The following is a 21,813-nucleotide window of genomic DNA, read 5'->3' on the forward strand; positions in this document are numbered from 1 at the left end:
TTTTTCTGCAAGCTATATCTCTGCTAAACGGCAGCCGATCGAGGCGTGGCATGTCATTTCGTGATGCGGAAAGTCCTGCCACCCGATTGGCACCAGAAAAAAGGATATCCATTCCATCACGATTTTCGCAAAAAATCATGATGGTTACATCATCCAATTTGCCAAAAATCGGCCTCATTTTCGTGGTCGAGATTTTGGTGCCAATCGACAGGCTGGATCCCCGCGATCCTGGGAGACTAGGTCCTTCGCCGCTCTGGCCCCGTTTAGTTGAGATATAGCCTTCCAAAGATTTCGATTTGCACACCATGCAAATACTGGTTTTCTTCTGTAAGCTATATCTCTGCTAAACGGCAACCGATCGAGGCGTGGCATGTCATTTCGTGACCGGGAGAGTCCTGCCAACCGATTGGCACCAGAAAAAAGGATATCCATTCCATCACGATTTTCGCAAAAAATCATGATGGTTACATCATCCAATTTGCCAAAAATCGGCCTCATTTTCGTGGTCGAGATTTTGGTGCCAATCGACAGGCTGGATCCCCACGATCCTGGGAGACTAGGTCCTTCGCCGATCTGGCCCCGTTTAGCTGAGCTATAGCCTTCCGAAATGTTGGATTTGCACATCATGAAAATACTGGTTTTTTTCTGCAAGCTATATCTCTGCTAAACGGCAGCCGATCGAGGCGTGGCATGTCATTTCGTGACCGGGAGAGTCCTGCCAACCGATTGGTACCAGAAAAAAGGATATCCATTCCATCACGATTTTCGCAAAAAATCATGATGGTTACATCATCCAATTTGCCAAAAATCAGCCCCATTTTCGTAGTCCAGATTTTGATGCCGATCGACAGGCAGGATCCTCGCGATCCTTGGACAGTTAGTCCTTTGCCGATCTGGCCCTATTTAGCTGAGATATAGCCTTCCGAAGATTTGGATTTGCACATCGTGAAAATACTGGTTTTTTTCTGCAAGCTATATCTCTGCTAAACGGCAGCCGATCGAGGCGTGGCATGTCATTTCGTGACCGGGAGAGTCCTGCCAACCGATTGGCACCAGAAAAAAGGATATCCATTCCATCACGATTTTCGCAAAAAATCATGATGGTTACATCATCCAATTTGCCGAAAATCAGCCCCATTTTCGTAGTCCAGATTTTGATGCCGATCGACAGGCAGGATCCTCCCGATCCTTGGACAGTTAGTCCTTTGCCGATCTGGCCCTATTTAGCTGAGATATAGCCTTCCGAAGATTTGGATTTGCACATCCTTCAAATACTGGTTTTTTTCTGCAAGCTATATCTCTGCTAAACGGCAGCCGATCGAGGCGTGGCATGTCATTTCGTGACCGGGAGAGTCCTGCCAACCGATTGGCACCAGAAAAAAGGATATCCATTCCATCACGATTTTCGCAAAAAATCATGATGGTTACATCATCCAATTTGCCAAAAATCGGCCTCATTTTCGTGGTCGAGATTTTGGTGCCAATCGACAGGCTGGATCCCCACGATCCTGGGAGACTAGGTCCTTCGCCGATCTGGCCCCGTTTAGCTGAGCTATAGCCTTCCGAAATGTTGGATTTGCACATCATGAAAATACTGGTTTTTTTCTGCAAGCTATATCTCTGCTAAACGGCAGCCGATCGAGGCGTGGCATGTCATTTCGTGACCGGGAGAGTCCTGCCAACCGATTGGTACCAGAAAAAAGGATATCCATTCCATCACGATTTTCGCAAAAAATCATGATGGTTACATCATCCAATTTGCCAAAAATCAGCCCCATTTTCGTAGTCCAGATTTTGATGCCGATCGACAGGCAGGATCCTCGCGATCCTTGGACAGTTAGTCCTTTGCCGATCTGGCCCTATTTAGCTGAGATATAGCCTTCCGAAGATTTGGATTTGCACATCGTGAAAATACTGGTTTTTTTCTGCAAGCTATATCTCTGCTAAACGGCAGCCGATCGAGGCGTGGCATGTCATTTCGTGACCGGGAGAGTCCTGCCAACCGATTGGTACCAGAAAAAAGGATATCCATTCCATCACGATTTTCGCAAAAAATCATGATGGTTACATCATCCAATTTGCCAAAAATCAGCCCCATTTTCGTAGTCCAGATTTTGATGCCGATCGACAGGCAGGATCCTCGCGATCCTTGGACAGTTAGTCCTTTGCCGATCTGGCCCTATTTAGCTGAGATATAGCCTTCCGAAGATTTGGATTTGCACATCGTGAAAATACTGGTTTTTTTCTGCAAGCTATATCTCTGCTAAACGGCAGCCGATCGAGGCGTGGCATGTCATTTCGTGACCGGGAGAGTCCTGCCAACCGATTGGCACCAGAAAAAAGGATATCCATTCCATCACGATTTTCGCAAAAAATCATGATGGTTACATCATCCAATTTGCCGAAAATCAGCCCCATTTTCGTAGTCCAGATTTTGATGCCGATCGACAGGCAGGATCCTCCCGATCCTTGGACAGTTAGTCCTTTGCCGATCTGGCCCTATTTAGCTGAGATATAGCCTTCCGAAGATTTGGATTTGCACATCCTTCAAATACTGGTTTTTTTCTGCAAGCTATATCTCTGCTAAACGGCAGCCGATCGAGGCGTGGCATGTCATTTCGTGACCGGGAGAGTCCTGCCAACCGATTGGCACCAGAAAAAAGGATATCCATTCCATCACGATTTTCGCAAAAAATCATGATGGTTACATCATCCAATTTGCCAAAAATCGGCCTCATTTTCGTGGTCGAGATTTTGGTGCCAATCGACAGGCTGGATCCCCACGATCCTGGGAGACTAGGTCCTTCGCTGCTCTGGCCCCGTTTAGTTGAGATATAGCCTTCCAAAGATTTCGATTTGCACACCATGCAAATACTGGTTTTCTTCTGTAAGCTATATCTCTGCTAAACGGCAACCGATCGAGGCGTGGCATGTCATTTCGTGACCGGGAGAGTCCTGCCAACCGATTGGCACCAGAAAAAAGGATATCCATTCCATCACGATTTTCGCAAAAAATCATGATGGTTACATCATCCAATTTGCCAAAAATCGGCCTCATTTTCGTGGTCGAGATTTTGGTGCCAATCGACAGGCTGGATCCCCACGATCCTGGGAGACTAGGTCCTTCGCCGCTCTGGCCCCGTTTAGCTGAGCTATAGCCTTCCGAAATGTTGGATTTGCACATCGTGAAAATACTGGTTTTTTCTGCAAGCTATATCTCTGCTAAACGGCAGCCGATCGAGGCGTGGCATGTCATTTCGTGACCGGGAGAGTCCTGCCAACCGATTGGCACCAGAAAAAAGGATATCCATTCCATCACGATTTTCGAAAAAAATCATGATGGTTACATCATCCAATTTGCCAAAAATCGGCCTCATTTTCGTGGTCGAGATTTTGGTGCCAATCGACAGGCTGGATCCCCACGATCCTGGGAGACTAGGTCCTTCGCCGATCTGGCCCTATTTAGCTGAGATATAGCCTTCCGAAATGTTGGATTTGCACATCATGAAAATACTGGTTTTTTTCTGCAAGCTATATCTCCATTTGATGGAGTCCTTATCAGGGTTGAAGGATATTTCCCCAGACTAAGGTGTGCAGCCCGATTTGCCTGAAAGTATACCATCATTTTGAAGAGTATCCAAGCCCAAAAGATGCACAAAAATAATTTTGCATGAACTGATCTCGGATCCGCCTGAAAGTAGGCCATCGTTGTTGGGCGAACCCAGCCCCATATACCTTTGCCGCATTTAAATTGAGACCAATTTAATTTTATTTTTTTTATTTATTTCTTTCTTTTTCAAATAATTTTTTTTTTTTAGTTTTTGCTTGAATTTTGTTGGTTCTGTAAATCTTACATGATATATTTATGCACTTGTATTTCATTTACACATAAGCACACACATGTATGCACTCGAATGTATTTATACAGATAATTGTTGCTGCTTATTTTGTCTTATGAACATATTCATGAGATCAATAATGATATTATTTATGCATATTAAAATATTACAGCATAATATATAAAATGTACAATTAAACGAAGTCTTGCGCTTCTTCCGAACACGAAAAACAACAAAAAAAAAGAGGATTATTTCCTAAGTTGAATTGAATTGACAAATTGCTGAATTGTTGAACTTAGGATCGAGCTTAGGATAAATAAATTCTATTATGTATAATGTGTATGCGTGTGTGTGTGTGTGTGTGTGTGTGTGTGTGTCGCAGACAATTATCTGTCACTGTTTTGGCACCAAACAAAATTCTATACAAAAATGGCATTTGATTCTATGATTCGAACTGCGCGCTATGTACAGGGTCGAGTAAAGATACTTAAATTTAACAAACGGATCAAGTCGCATCGGGTCAAAAATATAGTTTGCTTTTGCTTCTGATTCTGCTTCTGCTACTGCTTCTGCTTCTGCTTTCCTTTAACTTTTTGTTCCAGTATTCATGGCAGGCCAGAAATCAATGTTTCCATTTTGACTTCTGGGCCCTGCGAGGCCACAAAACTTTACCGAGATCATTGTGAAAACTAATTGGCAATGAACCAGAGGGGAAGACAGGCTCCCGCCGTTTCCGGTTCATTTGATGCAACAAATTTACAAAATTAATTTTTCATTGGGTTTTTGGAAGTGGTGTTTGTGTGTGTGTGCGTGTGTGTGTGTCATGATTAGTTCATAAGTTGAGAAGTGTAGTGTTCTATTTTGCTTGAAATTGTATGTATGTATATCTGGGGCTGCGGTTGGCAGTGGATAAGGATATGGAGTCTGGGATCTGGGTATACATGTATCTGGGGGTCTGGGCTATCGCTTATGGCTACACAGAATAATATTGCTTTAGGTATATGTATGTACAAAATAAACGCGTGAAAAACTCACTAAATCTACCTTAAACTCTGTTGAATTTAGAACTAAAACGCTTGGCGAACTTAAGCCTAGACTTTTCTTATACTTAACTCTTGTTTTCCGTTTTCCGTTTTCCGTTTCTCTTTCCCTTTTTGTTTCTGTTTCTGTTTCACTTTTCATTTTCTTCTCTTATTTTTTATTGTATTTTTTTCTCATTGTAAAAAAAAAACTGTGTGTATTGTATAAATCCATGAGATCAATGCGATTTTTGGGAATTGTTTTTACCTTTCTTTTGATTTTTTGTTTTTCACTATTTTCGCTTTCATGTTCACGTTGTGTATTCGATTAGCATTGAAACGGCCAGGAAACGCCAGCAAAACCGGAACTTGCCCCTCTGAAAATTGGCTTTCCCCTTCTCCTTCGTTTGAATTACTTTTTCCTTTGACTTTGGCTATCGTTGGAGATCAACTTGCATTAATATCCATTTGGGAGAGATCATTTGTGTGCGTGTTCCAAAAAAGATTTTCGGAGAGAGGGCGGCCTCTTTCAGGGGCTGACAATTTCCCGGCTGGACGTTTCCCGGGTCCTGGGACTTAAACAACTAAATTGTGAGACCAATTTGAAGACAATGATGAACAATGACAAAAAAAATATTACAAAAAAAAAATACTAATCATACGAAATTTAACTAAAATAACATGACATAAACCGTAGACACAAAACATCACAAAAATGGCATAAAAACTATATACAAATAAAAAAAACTAAGTTAGACGTTTTTTTTTTATGATTTTTTTTCTCTGCGTTTGTTTTTTTTTAACAATTAAAGCTAGGCGTGTGATTTTTCTGCTGTGTGGGGCTTATGCTTAAAAATTTCTACTAGTTAAACAAATAATCAAAAAAAAATATATATATGTATATATTTTTTTTTTATTTTGCTTGCGATTCGAAATCACAAAATCGAAGACATTGAAATTGTTTTGGGGTTGTGGTTGTGGGTGGAAGAAAATGCAGGTGGAATATCAGATGATTAAATGCAAAAACGAAAATCGTCGCGAAGAGTACTATATCTCAAGAATTGGCAGTTTTCCTTTTGTTCTTTTGTTGTTTCGTTTGTCTTTGTATTGGTCTTTGTACTTGTTGAATTTCTGTGTGTGTCTGTGTATATTTAAGTGTTCAAAAAGTTGTACAAAAATACATGTTCGTATCCGCAATAAAAAATAGGCTTTGATTCTGAGTCACTTGGCCAGTCTGAGAGTTTTCGTTTACTTTGAGCAGTTTTTGAGGAAATTTGTGTTGCTGTTGCTGTTGCTGTTTCTGGAGATACTCGTACAGTACAAATGCAAAAGTTACCCTAGACAGATAGAATATATTGTTCTTGTGTCCCGTCAACCCTCTTAATCGTATCGGTATCTGTATCGGTATCGGTATATGTATATTTAACAATCGGTTTACGAATTAATGACTTTCTGCTTTCAATAAATTCGTTGCACTTATTTTACGGTTTCGCTATATCTACGTATAGATCGTGTATATATCCTATATGCTAGCTGATTTCACTATAGATCATTCGGTTACACATATCCAGTTTCATCGGTTTCATCGCGCCGCAAAGAAGCCGCATCCCATGGCCAGCACGAACACGGTCACAACGGTCGGCCAGGTGAAGACCTGCGGTTTCTGAAAGAACCACAAAATTTGAAAAAATGCAAGAGATTAGAAATGGTTGATGTGTGTGTAAGGTGGGTGTATTTAAATCAATAAAGTGACCCCACAAATGGGGGAAAAAACGAAAGAAAATCGCTCTAACCTACAGCTCCCTTGTGTGGCATAAAAATATAGAAAACCACACACGTGACCCTGCCCTGTCCATATCCACCCTCTCTCTCTCTCTCTCTGTCTCTGTCTCTGTGGAACTCTCAAACAGTAAATCAAGCGAAACTATTGACTGGCAAAAGTGACCCGAATGGGCGGTCAATTTTTGTCTGGTGGTCAATGGTGTAATTATTTTTCTATACAGAACACTTGACTCGCCCTCCCCGCCAGCAGAAGCAACAGCAACAGCACCGCACCCGCATCAATGGTTATATAATTTACACCATTTATTTGTCCAACATTCCACGCTTGAATGGTCGCAGTGTGGCACGTGTGGATGGCATGGCATGGCATGGCATGGCCATGGCTGTTTGTGGTGGCAAGTGGTGGATGGTTGGTGGCAAAGGCAACCACCAACACAACTGAAACTGACCTCAAATTTATTATGCAAATTCAGTTTTTCGCTTATTTTAGACCCGAATTTTTGGCCCTATTCGGTTCGGATGGGACATTTGTGGCATTGTCTTTGCGGTTAATGGCACGAAAGGGCCATCGAACATGTGTTCGAATTTCGATTCAATTCAGCTTGGGTTGGGATTGGGTGGTATCTCGATTCGGATGGGATTTCAGTACTGCGCCTTCAAGAAATCATACAATTCCTTTCCATTCTTAAAACATTCCGTCCTTCTGATTGACTCCCACACATTTTATCAAGCATTGGAAAAATACACGCCATTTCATGCCTCAAATCACAATCGAGGATCCATGTCTGTGGCACATACATATACATACATATGTATATTAGCATGAATAATACTTTGTAGATTGTGGAATTTCACACGCTCTCGTTTAGCAGCTGAAAGAGTGCTCGGATAAGGTCACAACATAGGAGCTTCCACAGCTTCCAGACTGCAGCTTCCCCCAAGGGTGTGTGCCCCCACAAGGCTGGCGACAGAAGGCGATAAGCGGCCCGGCCCAGAGCGACGAAGGCGAACAGAAACAAATGAGAATTCGAAATATGATCTCCCCGACTATGGCATATCCAGAGAAGTTGAGAGTCGATCCAGAGGGTCTCCTACAGCCACTTGATGGGTTGGTTCAAGTGGACTGCGAATGGTATCGGGTCTGAGTCAGTGTGTGTGTCATGCGATTGCATGATTGCGATTGAATTTCTTCAAGTTTACATTTCTTTTCTTTTAATTGCGCAGGCGAAAAGCGCAGAAACTAAAAACTAAGAAAATGGCGTAAAAAGTGAGGCTCAATGAGGGCATACGACACATAGTAGAAGCAGCGCAGCGGCAGCGGCACAGGCAGAGGCAGAGGCAGCCGCAGCTGACACAAAGGCCCGACTTACACGACATTAATCGAGAGCCAGATATGGACAGAGAGTCTAGAAACGAGGAAGAACGAGAGGGAGAGCGGGCAGAGCGGAGCGTAAGGCGCCTGCTGCGATTAACATAATGCGAGAGACGAGCAGCGCCCGAGCAGCGAAAAGAGAGACAGAGCGACAGAAAGACAAGACTCTCCGACGGGGCCCCTGGGCCAGGAACTGCGCAATTAATTTTTATCACACTTTTAGCATGTGCAAAAAAAGTGTTATATGTATGTATGTTCATATGTATGCGTTATACATTCGCAGGCTGGAAGGCAGGCAGGCAGGCAGGCACCGACATGCACTTTGCAGCTCCGGCGGCAATTTGTCATTCCTTCAGGTTGTATTTTTAGCATTTTTGCAGCATTTTCAACTAGTTGAGCCTTTGAAAAATGTTTGCCACGTGCCACGCAGCCCAGCGCACGCTGTAGGTAGGGGCAAGGGGGGGCGGCAGCCAACAGATGTTGGGCCTTCAAGTTAATGAACTCCCCGAACGCCTGCCCAGCGGTATATTTAAGGGAAACAAGAGTTCTAACAACTCCAATTAGCAGGGTATAGAGGGATCAAGGGGGCTACAGATCTAGTGGGGGGTGTGGGTGCCGTTGCTTACCTTCTTCTCGGCCTCCGCTCGCTGCTCCCGCTCCCGCTCCCGCTCTCGCTCTCTCTGACTGTTGCTGCCGTGGCTGGCACTGCCGCTGGCGCTGCTGCTGCATTCGGCATTCGATGAATGGAGTTGGAAATTATTTTGGCTGATTGGATTGTTGTTGCTGTGGCTGTGGCTGTGGCTGCTGCTGCTGCTGTGACTGTTCTTCTTCTTCCGTGGTGGTATCCGTCCGTTGAACTCCTGCAGACGCTCCCGTCCGGCCGTAAAATTGTCATAACGATCATCGTACTCATCATCCCAGCTGGTCTCATGATCGCTCTGATACTCGCGCTCATCCTCGCCCGTCGAGGTCAATCGCTTGCTGTGTGGGAGAGATAGATAGAGAGAGAGGGAGAGAGAGAGAGACATAAATATTTAGTAGTTGGGAACGTCATGGGCAATTATCAGCGACAACTTTGCCTTTTCATTAATTAAAAACATTGCGTTGTGTCATGGGAATTGATATTCATGTGTGTGTGTGTTTGTGTGTGGGGGTTGGGGAGGGGGAGGGGGGCACTGGGGGTGTACGATAGAGATAATGCGAATCGGATCTGTACTACTATCGGGGAGCCTCGCTGTTCGCGTGGCAAGCCGCTTTCCATAGAGATTACTGGAGATTCTACTGGGTTTTCGGGGGGAAACCCTACTCCCCCATAGACGGGGAAATGCTCGCTCCTCTTGGAGGGGGGGTGGGCTGCTGCCCCACAAATACAATTTGGACTTCCACTCACCGTCTGGCTGCATCCGACTGGCTGCGCTGCAGCCGCATCTTGGAGCCCATTGGCGCCGTCAGCGGTGTCGATGCCAGCTGGGGGCCATGGCTGTGCCACCCAAAGGCCGCCGATGAGGTCGAGGTGCCGGCATTGGCCGTGTTCGGTGTGGGGGGCGGTGTGTAGGTGGCGTAGTAGGAGCCGGGACCCGGCTGGTGCTGCCCCATGCCATAGACGGAGGCGGGATGGTGGTGCTGCAGCAAGTGCGGCGACTGCTGCGGGAAGCTGTGGCTGTAGTGCATCGGTGGCGCCGACTGCGGCGGCTGCGGTGGCATTGGCTGCGGCGTGGACGGCGCCGGATACGGCGGCTGTGTCTGCTGCCGGAAGAAGTTGTACTCCTCGCCGGCGGCAAAGCTGACGCTGGTGCGCGGTGTCCGCGGCGGCACTGGCGGTGGGCCGTGGGGGAAGAAAACATCGCCGACCGTATAGTTGCATGAGGGACTCGGCGGCGGCGGGTACTGGAAGATCTGCGCGGCTGCAATCAGAGGTAGAGAATGGAAAAAGTGGCATTACAATACGGATCATCATCATCATCATCATCATCATCGTGCAACACAATGCATGCATGGGCAGACAAAGGCGGCATTGGCCGAGTCGAGTCGACTTGAGTCGACTGCAGTGACAATGTAGGGAAGTGTCTAAGGTCGGGGCATTGTCTGTCTTATTGTTTACCCAACTGCCACTTAGCCGACTGACTGCAATAAAACCAGCTATAATTATGGCAAGTCCTCTTCTCTTTTTAGCTGATCGTAAAAACCGCCCATAAAACGATCAGGTAGCCCACTTGCGCCGCCTTGCACCGCCTTGCAGTGCGCATAAAACTCGAATAAATTCAGCAAAAGTATCTCGGAAGACCACAAAATGCTGCATTTAAGATACGTCCAGGGTCCAGGGGTGCCCGAAGGCAGTTAAAGGCAGCTTAAAGATAGTTAAACCCTATAGATTGGTTATAATTGCGGCATGTATCTCAATTAGGGAATATTATGTATTAATGGGAGATACTTTCGACAGGAGGTATCTTCCTTTTAACAAATAAAAGATACTTTACGATTAAGGCATACAATTACTCCCTAAAGATACAGCTATGCCTTCAAGATGGAGTATCTTAGCCCACGGTTCGACTTTTATCTGAAAAGTAACCCTGAGGCAAGTATCTCATTGGCTATTTACAAGTATCCAAGTATCTAAGTATCTTTGGCAAACACATCGCATCAAATGTGCTTGAAAAGTATCTGTATCTTCGCAGCTTAGCATCATTTATGCATGCAAGCATTGCATTCATGTATCTTCTGCCCGACTCTCAGTTTCTCTATCTCTATCTCTCTCTCGCTCTTGGGGTATTTTTTTTTTGCAATTTCATGCAAATCGGCAACAAAAGCGTTGATAGGTAAGTACGCCGCTGTCCCTGCCGCTGCCCCTGCCACACTGCCACTTGATATGCGCATAAATTGTGTGCCCCCCTCCAGCCCCTCCCCTGCGGTCCGCTCCACCGTTCAGCCCGGGCATTAGATGGCTCTCCATTTTCCTATACGAGTCGACTACGGTTATGACTTCTTAATGTTTATTTACTTAAAAAGCTATTGCCCAGGCGACAAATGATTGATTGTAATGCAAAGTTTATACAAATCACCCGAGACGGCCCCCAGGCTAGAAACCCGAGCAGCGGAATCGATAATTGTAAGCCCTATTCGAATGGCATCTACAAGATACTCGTATCCATCCACATCCACATCCACTGTGGTCGCTGGTCACTGGTCGCTGGTCGCCTGTCCACTTAAAACGCGCTCAAGATGCAGATACCCAGAGAATAATGTCATTCAACGTCAACCTGCGGGCGACTAATTTGCAATTTGACCCAATAGCCTTGAACTCGAAACGAATCGAAACGAGCCCACCAGCTGTTCACTGCGGCTGTTCACTGTTGCAGTTGCAGTTGCAGCAAGAGCGAAACAAAAATCTGTAGTTAATTGCGGGCCAGGCCACTCCTTGGAGCAGCGGCAGCCTCTGTGTGTGTGTGTATCTTACAGATACTTTATGCCATTTGAAACTAGTTTGCTGGCAGGCAGGCAGGCAGGCAGCCGAGCAGCTGAGGCCTGGGGCCTGGGGCCAGCGCTCACGTGCGCCATCGTTGCTTTTAACCTTGAAAATCTGCCAGCTATAGCCAAAGCCAAAGGCAGGCATCATTACTACCGAGTACCGAGCAACGAGCACCGAGCACCGAGCACCAAGCACCGAGCACCGAGTGCTGCTGGCCAGAGTTTATATAACTAGCCATGCCATGCCATGGCGATACCATACACCATTCCACGTCAGTGCAATGATTCTGCTGGTGGTGCCTTTATGATGAAACTGAACAACAGCCACGACGACGACGACGACGAGTCAAAGCCCAGTCAGGCCCAAGCCCAAGCCCAATCCCAAGCCCAGGCCCAGAGAGAGAGACCGATAAAAATGTTATTACTAATTGCAAATTGTGTGGAAAATTATTTACCAACACACACCAGAAACCACAGCACGGCACACATTTCGTTTTGTTGCCAATTTGCATATGAGATATACCCGTACGTATTCCATGGCTGATCAAGTGCTCCTCTAACCATATAAATCTCTGGTTTTTGCCGCCCAGCCCAACCCCCACCCGCCGATAGAAACCCCCGCCTAATGGCTTACAAAACTGTGACTTAATCCCTCGCTAGCTGTTCTCCAGGCTGTGATTTAATCACCGACAACAGCCAGCAAAATACGTGTATTTTATGTAATTTATTTGACAGACAAGGCTTTTATCGGATCTATGGAAAGATCTCTGTAATCATTGGGTTTTCCTTAGGAGTATTCGAATATTTCCTTTTTCCTTTTGGACGTTGCACCAGGCAAAACGCAACCGAGGGGCTCTGCCGCATTACGCGCGACGCGTTTTTAATAGATTTCTGAGTTGAAAAGAAGTCCTACTGGCTCTCCATGGACTTCCAATGAAACTGTGACCAAGGCATTGATTTTGCTCTTAGATGGGGTTGCTTTTTGGGTGATTTTCCACCAATCACTCATCGAGTCACCCTTTCGCGGACACCTTTCGAGCCGCAGCACCGCACCTCCAGTGGGGGTGGGGAGGGGGTTCCCATTGCTATTGCCCGTTCTGATCATTTCTGCAATCATCGTTTACGGCACCCAAGCTATTTTTATGATCCCCGCTCTATGCGGGCGCTGTGGGGTTTGGTTTTTGCGAAACGTGACCACTGGTCGGGCTGCCAGTGCATTGTGTTTTCTGCATTCGTTTATTGTTTTTATGGGCGACAATATGTGCAAAATGTTTAATTGAATTACGAGTGTGGCTTGGATCGATGACGAGTTAGGGGGGGAGTCAGGGGAGCCAGGGGAGTCTGCCGAGTGTAGCATCTGTGCAACGCCTTGGACACAAAAAACTGCAATTATGTGTATAATTTACTTTAATTTCTGTTTCTGCTGCTTGTGCTCGGAGTTCTATGCTAGTCTGTTGCAACAATTTCTAAGGCCGCTGGGCAGCCTGACAGCAGCCGCAGCCACAGCTGACAAACATCAATCAGGCAACACAGCAAGCAGAACGAACAAAGCTCAAGACCAGCTCAAGCTCCAGCTCAAGCTCCAGCTCCGAGGAGAATCTAGGCAGCGGAAAAACGTGAAAAATGTTTCGCTTTAGTTGTGGCTGCTGCTGCTGAAACAAATCGTCGTTGAAGTGCATTTTTTAGCTGTGCATTTTCGCAGTTGATTGCAGACCGACGGACCCGCAGCGGACCCGCAGCATATGTTGCTCATTATAACCTTGAAGCTAAGCAGTGTTGCGGTGGGGGCTGGTTGGGAGGGGAGGGGAAGGGGGGGGAGGGGGAAACAATATACAAGTCTCGTACAAGCTGCAAAAGTATGAATAGGTTTCGAGTACACACTCGATACGAGATACTGCGTCGCACTTCGCACTCGAATCGGAATCAGAATCCGAATCCGAATCCGAATCGGAATCGAAACGAGCTTCGATCTGTGCCAAGTTTTGGTCAGTGGAACGGAATGGGAAATGGGAAATGGACAACTGCCGCGGAACGTTAAAGGAAGCCATAGACAAGATGGAATGTAGATTTAAGTAAAGGAAGTTAGAGGGGGATCTGATCTACGATCTCACGTTCCCAAAATCTCTGTGAGACCCCTTATGAGGGATTACCTGTGCAATCCTCACTTCAATCATATTTCAATATTCTCGAGCCGTTAAGGCTTTCAGCAGAGTGCAATCTCTTCCAACGAAATCTCATGCCCGACTGCCACTTGACATTGACATTTATTGATGAATATTTAAGTTTTTTGAAAGAACCAAACCAAACCGAACCGAACCGAAACCGAAACAACCTCAAGATGACAGAACAAAGGAATGTTTGTGTTTCGTGGAGTGTCCGTCTCAAGATTACAACATGAGATCCATGAAGGAGAGACCTGAATGCCTCCAAAAAACAAAAAAAAAACAACAGTTAGCACACACACGCCGAAACGCCCACACAAGACGAGGAAGGAAACACCACACAACACACAAGGAGGGAGGGAGAGAGGGAGGGGGGGGGGACATAACATTGCCACAGAAAAATGACATTTAAGGCGATTTGTCGCGAGTGTCACGATGCGACGAGAGATTACCAATTTGGTCAGATTTCAGCGCGGATCGGATGTCGGAGAGTCGCTCTCCTGTAGATCTGTGTGTAGCCTCGTTTTAATTAGGCAACAGCCCCCCCCCTCCCCCCCCCCAGACTCCGTTGAACGGTACAAACAGGTGACTAATTAGCGGGCAATCTTGCGGATACTTTGTACGGTTTTTCGGGAAATACTCGTGTTGCATTAAGATATGGCTTTTAGCTCCCAATCAGTAAGTTCTCTAACAAAAAGCATTCCATTTTTGGCTCCGACAATTCGATCAAGTTTTTTTCTGTTTTTGGTTGAATGTCAATCAGGTGTCGATCGATAGATCTAACGATTCGATTCGATTCGATTCGAATGCCATGTCCCCTGCTGTTTTGGTTAGCCAGTTGTGTGGAATGCGGAAGTTCTGGGCCAAAACATCTTTTGGGAATGCCTCCGGTGAATCATGCTTCCTTCTACACCGCAGGAGAAAGTTCTGGCATTGCTTGCGTAACAAAGAGAAAGTTCTTTTGTTACGAAAGATGATCAAATCGTTATTTCATAAGAAATTCAATGCATTCCTGGAATTTCTATATCCTAACCGCGTCATGCGGCTGTGGCCCTCGGTCTGCCTGCGTTGCCTCTTCTCGAAAGGCCAAAGCAAATTAAATCACAAGACGGCGGCAGTTCTCATTCAAGTCTATAAAAATAAACACAAAAGCGCGATAAAAAGTATTTTTTAAATGCTCTTTCAGCAGCCGCTGATCGCGGTTCGCAGTTGTTGCAAGGTCAGTGCATGAGATGCGTGTGCCCCGAGTGCTGCCACGCCAGCGATTAAAGAACGAATAAAGCGCGAATCTAGCGCATAATTTAATGAAATATTTTAGGAATGATATGCCGTTCGCTGCCATAAGGAATGAGGAAAGGCAACCGAATGGGAATTCTCTCAGCCATTTTCCCAAGGAGCTTTTCTTTAGCCAGCATTTTTCATGGGAAATGGCTCAAACGCTTATCACGAGCACAGCAGATGGAATGGGGGTGGCAGTGGGTGGGGGAGTGGGTGGGGGAGTGGGAGCTGGCTGCTCAATATTTTATCAACGACAGACAAATGCAATTTTTCAATTTCCTCCCAGATCTCTCCTCGACACAACAAAGGGGAAAACAGCTTAAAAGGCTATAAAAAGCCAAAAGAAAATCCAGAATACGACGCATACGACGATGCACATCGATTGACAGGAAACTGAGCGAAACACGAAGACTCCCAGCAGTTTGTTTGCATATTTTGATGGAGGATTGGCTGGCATCCACAGCCACAGCCAAGGAGCATGTGTTCGCGCTGCAGGACATTCGATTCGGGGATATATGGCAGGCAGAGAGCGAGAGATGAGGCACTAAAATATAACCGGCTGCATCAGCTTTAAAGCCCCATGCAATACACATAAAAATTGGTTTAGAGAAAAGTCCTAAAAAAATACTGAAATACAAACACAGAAAATACTACAAGATGCCCAGGCATATGGGGTCGGGCAGGTATTTAACCCACAAAAAAATACTTCTAAAATAATAATAAATAAGAAAATTAAAAGGCAATAATTCAATTGAATTGATTTGAATTTTCCACGAAAAATACCACAAAAAATCAACTAAAAATTACTCAAAATAATAGTTTTTAATTTACATAAAAATCTTTAAATTCGAGTGCTAAAACGTTTGTTTATTGTATTTCGAAAATGGATATCCCTGGACTTCTAGTTCGCGTTGATTGCATTGGAAAACATAACTTGCGTCATAAATCTTAACCTTTTTTCCCCATTTCCATTACCATTTATGCCAAACATTTATTTCTTTCAAACGAGCAAAAAGCATTTAACAGTTGATTAAAACTAACCTCTTGGGTGCTCCTCCCGCCAAGCCGCAATTAACGGCGTAAATGCGAAAAATCACAATTAAACAATAAAATAAAATAAAATTGTACGGCCAGCATTCGATCAGATGAAACGCAATTAAAATAATTTAAAAAAAAACCGACAAACTGCACGTTTTAAAAGCAGCAGCAAGAAAAAAAAACAACAGTAAACAAAAAGTTATTAATAAATGAATGGAACGGGCCAGACTCGGTGTCTTTGCTGCGTCATTCGCGGCGACCACTCATAGGTGGCGTGGCCAAAGGGTTATCTCTGGCGCATGGGGGGGGGGGGGGGGGGGACATATATCGACAAGTCTCTCTCAGTCTTTAGAGAACATTTCCCTCACTTTCTTGGCTTGAATGTTCCTTTGGGCTTGTTGCCTTCAACAGAGTACAGATTTTAAAGTTAACTTCTGTCTCCTGTCTGGGCATTTGCCACCTTTGCCAATTATAACAAGTAGCAGACGGCAGCAGCAGCTCCTTGTGTGTGTGAGAGCATATCCTGTTCTTAGTTTTCCGCCTTTTGATACATATCCTTTTCCACTTCTGGCCCTGAGCGTTGAGCACAAGTTCTTTTGTCCCCAGCCAGCACGCTTGCCTGGCTCTGTTCTGTGTGTGAAAGGAGTCGCTTGGAGTCTGCGTTGACAAGGACAGCCAGCGATGCTGGATGGATGGATGGGTTGTCTAGGCTCAATTTCATAACAAAAACTTGAGCACGTTTTCAGCAGCAAAGGCGAGACCATAGAGCCACTAACACAGCCCCTCCCCTCCCCACAGGCCCCGCAACTTAACCCGAACGCTTCAATGCAAACAATTTAGCACGGCCTCAGCGGAGACTTAATCAAAAGCCAACTTAGGCGACGGCCCAGACGGACGGACGGACGGAAGGACAGTGTCTACGCTTGATACAGCAGCAGGCGGCGATATCATGTCGCTGCTCTTTAGTGGCTCCTTTTCTTAGTGTTGCAACTGACTCGAAAAGTGTCAGGTTTTTTTTTTTTTGCTATTTTTCTTCTTTCCTATTAGGCAAAGTGCCTGGCGGGCATTTAAACTTGAAAAATGTCTAAAGTTCATTGCGCTGAATGGTGCGAAAAGTAAACAAGGGCCAACACGGGGGCCCTTCTGGGTTTCAAAAGAAATAGTTGCAAGCACAGCCTTCAAGTGCAGAGGAAGGAGCTTCTGTGGCACATGGATTTTTGAGTGAAAAAACCCCACAACATGGCATCTTAAAGCCCCACCGAAATCCGAAATCCTTTCCTGCCGCCACAGCTGCTGGCAAACTACTTTCAGATTTTATGCTCAAATAATATTTGGCCAAGAGAACTTCGAAGTTCGATTTGTGTCGCAGCTGCTGCGGGGAGGGCCACGCCACACTTTTCAGCAGATCATCAAAAATGTTTATGGGGAATTTATGAAGCCATTAAACCCATGACGAAAGAAAATAGTCAGAAGAAAAGGCAAATAAACTTAAATGAAATCAAAAACAATTGCAACGAAAAAAGCCAAGCCAAGCCAAGCCAAAAGAGAAGACCATACAATAAAAACAATTTGCATAACAGAGAGAAGGAAGGAAGGAAAACAACAGAGAAGAAGAACAGAATTCACGGTCAATGTAAAGCCACAAAAAAATCGCTAAAAGCTGAAAGAGAGAGAAGCGAAACAGAAGCAGAAACAGAAACAGATACAGATACAGCGATGCAGCTACAGAGATACAGATACAAATATATATGTGGTATATATCAGCCTGGCAACAGGCCATACAAATCGAGATGCAAAATGCTCCTCATCCGCCACCTCCGCCGCCTCCTCCTCTTGGGTTAGGCTGTACAAAAAATGAGTGTAAAAACTTGCGGTTAATCGGAGGCCCACACTCTCTTCTTTCGCTCTCTCTCTCTCTCTCTCTCTCTCTCTGTGTGTGTGCGCACAATCCCGTTAGGAGACGGCAGTCAGCTGTCGCGTGTTGCCAGGCAGGAAGCGGAGCCTACGGGTCGCCATATTTGCCGCCATTACCGTTGCCGTTGCCGTTACCGTTACCGTTGGCGCCTCCAACTTCGGCCACGAAGTTGCCGAGCAAAACAAAATGGTTGAAAATGTCAAGTGCGGCTGCGACGCCGGCAGCGAAAACAACGCCTAGCAGCAACAGCTGTTGGCAACAGCGAACCAGCCAGCCAAAGCGGAGCCAGCGAATGATGCGAATTGCGAGGCCAAAAGCGAGAGGCCGTGAATTGAGGTTAGGATGCGGGCAGCAGGATGCTGCTGTCATTGCACCTTTTGTTGGGCCTCCTCCCCATGGCAGTGGCTGAGCGCCGCTTAAGCCTCGCCCGAACAAAGGGCCACACCACCCCACCACGACCACCTCTTTATGGGTTTCTGCTGTTGGGAGAGAAGCTCTTTTGGTATTTAGGAGTGGAGTTACGGTTTCGGGGTTGTTTGCTCGGGTATTTTTAGGTCTTTTAGGGTGGGTTCCTAGCGGCCTACGACGACGACGACAACGACGACGACGATGATGATGATGATGACTAAGCGCATCTTAGGGCCAGAAGAGTAGAGGCTTTTGCCCCACCCCCCCCTTCCCTATGCCCTATTATGCTATGATAGAAAAAAAAGGGTTAACGGGAGTTTAGCTTGGGTTTTGTTTCGAGTGCTTAAAGGATTGTTCACTAGTTCGGGGATGTGTCACTATTAGATAAATTATCCACTTGAGTGGATGGCCACCTCTCGCCCCAATAGGGGCGCAGAAACAGCAGCCCCTACGCGGCTTTAAAGCTGGGGTTAATGTAACCGCAGTCTCCTACGTGGGGGATTGCTTAGCTGGTGTTTGAGTGCGCGCTAAAAGGTCTTTTGTTCAAGAAAGAAAGTCAATTAGAATCAAAATTAGCAACGGAAGGGTTTACAGGTCTTCCCTCTTCCCTCCGCGAGTGACTCACGACGAAAACGCCAAGGCAGGGAGCCCTCTTCTGGAGCTTGACCAACTGTTGCTGACAGATGCAGAATAATGTATTGTCCAGCCACAGATATAGGTGGAGGTATGGCGACCACAGCTGCCACAGCGACAAAAATCTATTATGCAAAAGGCGAACAGAGAGAATAAAAAAAAAAAACAAAAACACATCAAGAAAAAACCAAGGGGAAACGGGCGGAAAAACAAAACAGCAAGAAAAACCGCAAAGCAAACATGAACAAAAACTGACCGCACTCAACGCGGGCGAGTCGCGGGCAAGTCGCGGGCAAGTCGCGGGCGAGACGCGGGCGAGACGCGGGCGAGTCGCGGGCTACACAAAAGCTACTTAAACCACCGTTAAGCCAAACACTTTGCAAATGGCCCACACCCCACCACTGGCACGCCTCCGCCTCCTGCCCCCTTTGCGCTGGCAAACTAGTTGCCTAAGGTCAAATGGCGTTTAATAATTTGGGTTACGACTCTGGCTGGCTGTAACAGATACTGGGGCCGGGTTAAGAGATTGAGATACATATCTGCTTGCCCGATATACATATATTCAGATACTCGAATAAGACATTCGACTCGGGCTTTTGGCGCGTGCCAATTAAACGTGGCTTAGAGCTGTTGGCTCTTTGTGTTTTTGTTTTTTTTTTTGCTCTCTTTTGGCAGCACACGCCCAACTTTTTGTTGCATGTCAGGCAGCCCCCCATTCACCCGTCTCTCCACCACGGCTCCTTATGGGCTTTTTTACGAGTATTTTATTGCATGGAAATCCAAATTATAGAATGGGCAATCAGTGCACGTAAATATCCCCTCAACAGAGGGATTCCCTTCCTGTTGTGCCACATTTGTGGTTCAAGAACCAACGAAGATCCAATGATAGATCCAATGAAATCCAATCTGGGCCAGGCATTTCTGTGTCTTCCCATTTAGTGGGCTCCCCCAAGCGGAAACCTTTCAATAACCTCTCAATTTTCCCCCTCTTTGGACACTTGTTCGATTAATTTTTATTGAATTACAATTACAATATTCGCTTGCGGCCTCTTTTCGTGTGCAAGCGAATGTAATTTAATGCAAATTTCATGTTCCTCCCTCGGACAAAACTCTGTCCTGACCATACCCAAAAAAAAAACCAACCAAAACCGGGATGAGTCAGTCAACAGCCCAGCCTTGAAAAGTGAAACTTGGCCAAGAGGAAGACTGAAAAGCAGTCGACAAGAAATACAAAACTTGGCTAATTGCTGACCCATTTCGATGTGTAAGGACCGGAAAGTAGCCCGGAAAAAAGATTCTGAGGGAAAGGTCCGACTGGATTCCAATGGAACCTTCAGAACCCGCTTAAGGGTGGCTCTGTCGTTGGGGAGAGCTACTTTCGAGTGTAAGATCTTTTTGGACTTACCGTTCTGTTGGGTTTGGCTGTGATAGTGGCGCACCCACTGGCAGAGGGCGTAGAGCACCTGCTCCGTGGGCAGTGGGGACTGCATCGGCGTCTGCGTGGCCGATGTGGTGGTGTTGGGGGACTGGGAGGCAATGCTGCTGGCGCCGTCCGAGGAGCCTGCCGACGAGGTGGAGGCACCCGACGAGGATGCGCCCGAAGAGGAGCCCGAGGCGCCCGACGAGGCGATGTCATCGGCTCCGCCCTCGGGCAGATAAAAGGGCACGGCCATTGTGCGCGTCTGTATTTTGAGGGGTGGGGGATGGGTGTCCTGCGCTTTCTGCTGTTGCCTGGCTCTGGCTCTGGCTTTCCGCTTTCCTCTTCCTTCTTCCTTCTTTCTTGTGCTGTTCCTTTTTTAGCCTGGCTCTTTGTTATTGTTCTTCGTTCGTTTTGGTTGTTATTCTTTTCGTCGTTGTTTCCTTTTTGCGTTTTTCACTCAATTTATTTTGTATTTCTTGTGCAAGATTTTGAAAATTAGAAACTTTTGCATTTTTTGTGCAGTTTTCTTTTTGGATTTCACTCAGAGTTGGTTATGTATTTGCATTAGTTTTGTTTTGTTTTGTTTTTCTTTTCTTTTGTTTGATTTTGTTTTTTCAATTCTTTTGCATTTTTCATAAAGAACTTTTTCGAGAACTTATTTAAAAACACAAAAAATATCGGGATGGGGGTTTGTTTTATTTCGTCGAAGTACTTAAAACGTGTGTGTGTTCGTGTGTCGCAGACTCAAGAGAGAACGCTTCCAGAGATCTGGAAACTGTCTTCGGGCTGGGGAGTGAACACGTCTTACTGGCTCCGCGGCTAAAAACTGTTTGTGGCGGCGGCAGGCGCCTCAAACTACAGTCGGCACAGTCGGCTCAGCGGCTAGGCGGCAGCGAGGCGACAGAGCAGTCCGCCAGAGCAGCGCAGAGTAGGCGCAGGCAGCCAGTGCACTCTGCTGCTGCTGCTGCTACTGCTGCTGTTGCTGTTGCTGTGTTCTCTCGCTCTCGCTCCCTCTCTTGCTCTGGCTCTTGCACATGCATATGCAAGCAGGTAGCTGGAGGGGGCGCGCAAAGAGTATAAAAAATCTCTTCCAAATGAGAGTGAGTGGGCAGGGCAGGCAGGCGGTTCTTGTGCGAGCATGTGTTTGCCTGTGTGCGTCTGTATGCATGAGAGAGTGCACAAAGATCTTGTTGAGCAGGTAACAGGCGGCAGCGCAGTAACAGCACTGGAAGCAGCGCTGCCCAGCGAACGTTAAAGCAAAACAAAAAGTACGATTGTGCAGCGCTCTGCTCTTGCGGCTCTGTCCGGCTCTCTTTTTTATTCTTCTAGTGCGGCAGAGCAGAGCGTTTTTAAGAGCCTAAAAAAAAAGTAGTAGAAATAGGAGTATACAAGTGATATGAAAAATGGAGGAAAACGTGCTGAAATGTAGGAAAACTGCCCACAAGAATAAGTAGCATGCCTCAAAGAGTAGCACAGGACTTT

General features: G+C 46.0%; 1 protein-coding gene across 1 annotated transcript; it reads right to left on the reverse strand.

The window, feature by feature from the left end:
• Positions 1-3,816: 3,816 nt before the first annotated feature.
• On the reverse strand, positions 3,817-21,262 carry hid (head involution defective). Its single transcript, XM_001353939.4, has 4 exons — positions 20,317-21,262; positions 9,403-9,916; positions 8,639-8,993; positions 3,817-6,521 (listed from the first exon to the last, which is right to left on the reverse strand). The coding sequence occupies exons 1-4, from the start codon at positions 20,582-20,584 to the stop codon at positions 6,441-6,443; spliced, it is 1,218 nt and encodes a 405-aa protein (XP_001353975.2). The 5' UTR covers positions 20,585-21,262; the 3' UTR covers positions 3,817-6,440.
• Between the last annotated feature and the right edge of the window lie 551 nt (positions 21,263-21,813).

Source organism: Drosophila pseudoobscura, chromosome X (genome assembly GCF_009870125.1).
Source record: "Drosophila pseudoobscura strain MV-25-SWS-2005 chromosome X, UCI_Dpse_MV25, whole genome shotgun sequence".
Lineage (NCBI taxonomy): Eukaryota > Metazoa > Arthropoda > Insecta > Diptera > Drosophilidae > Drosophila > Drosophila pseudoobscura.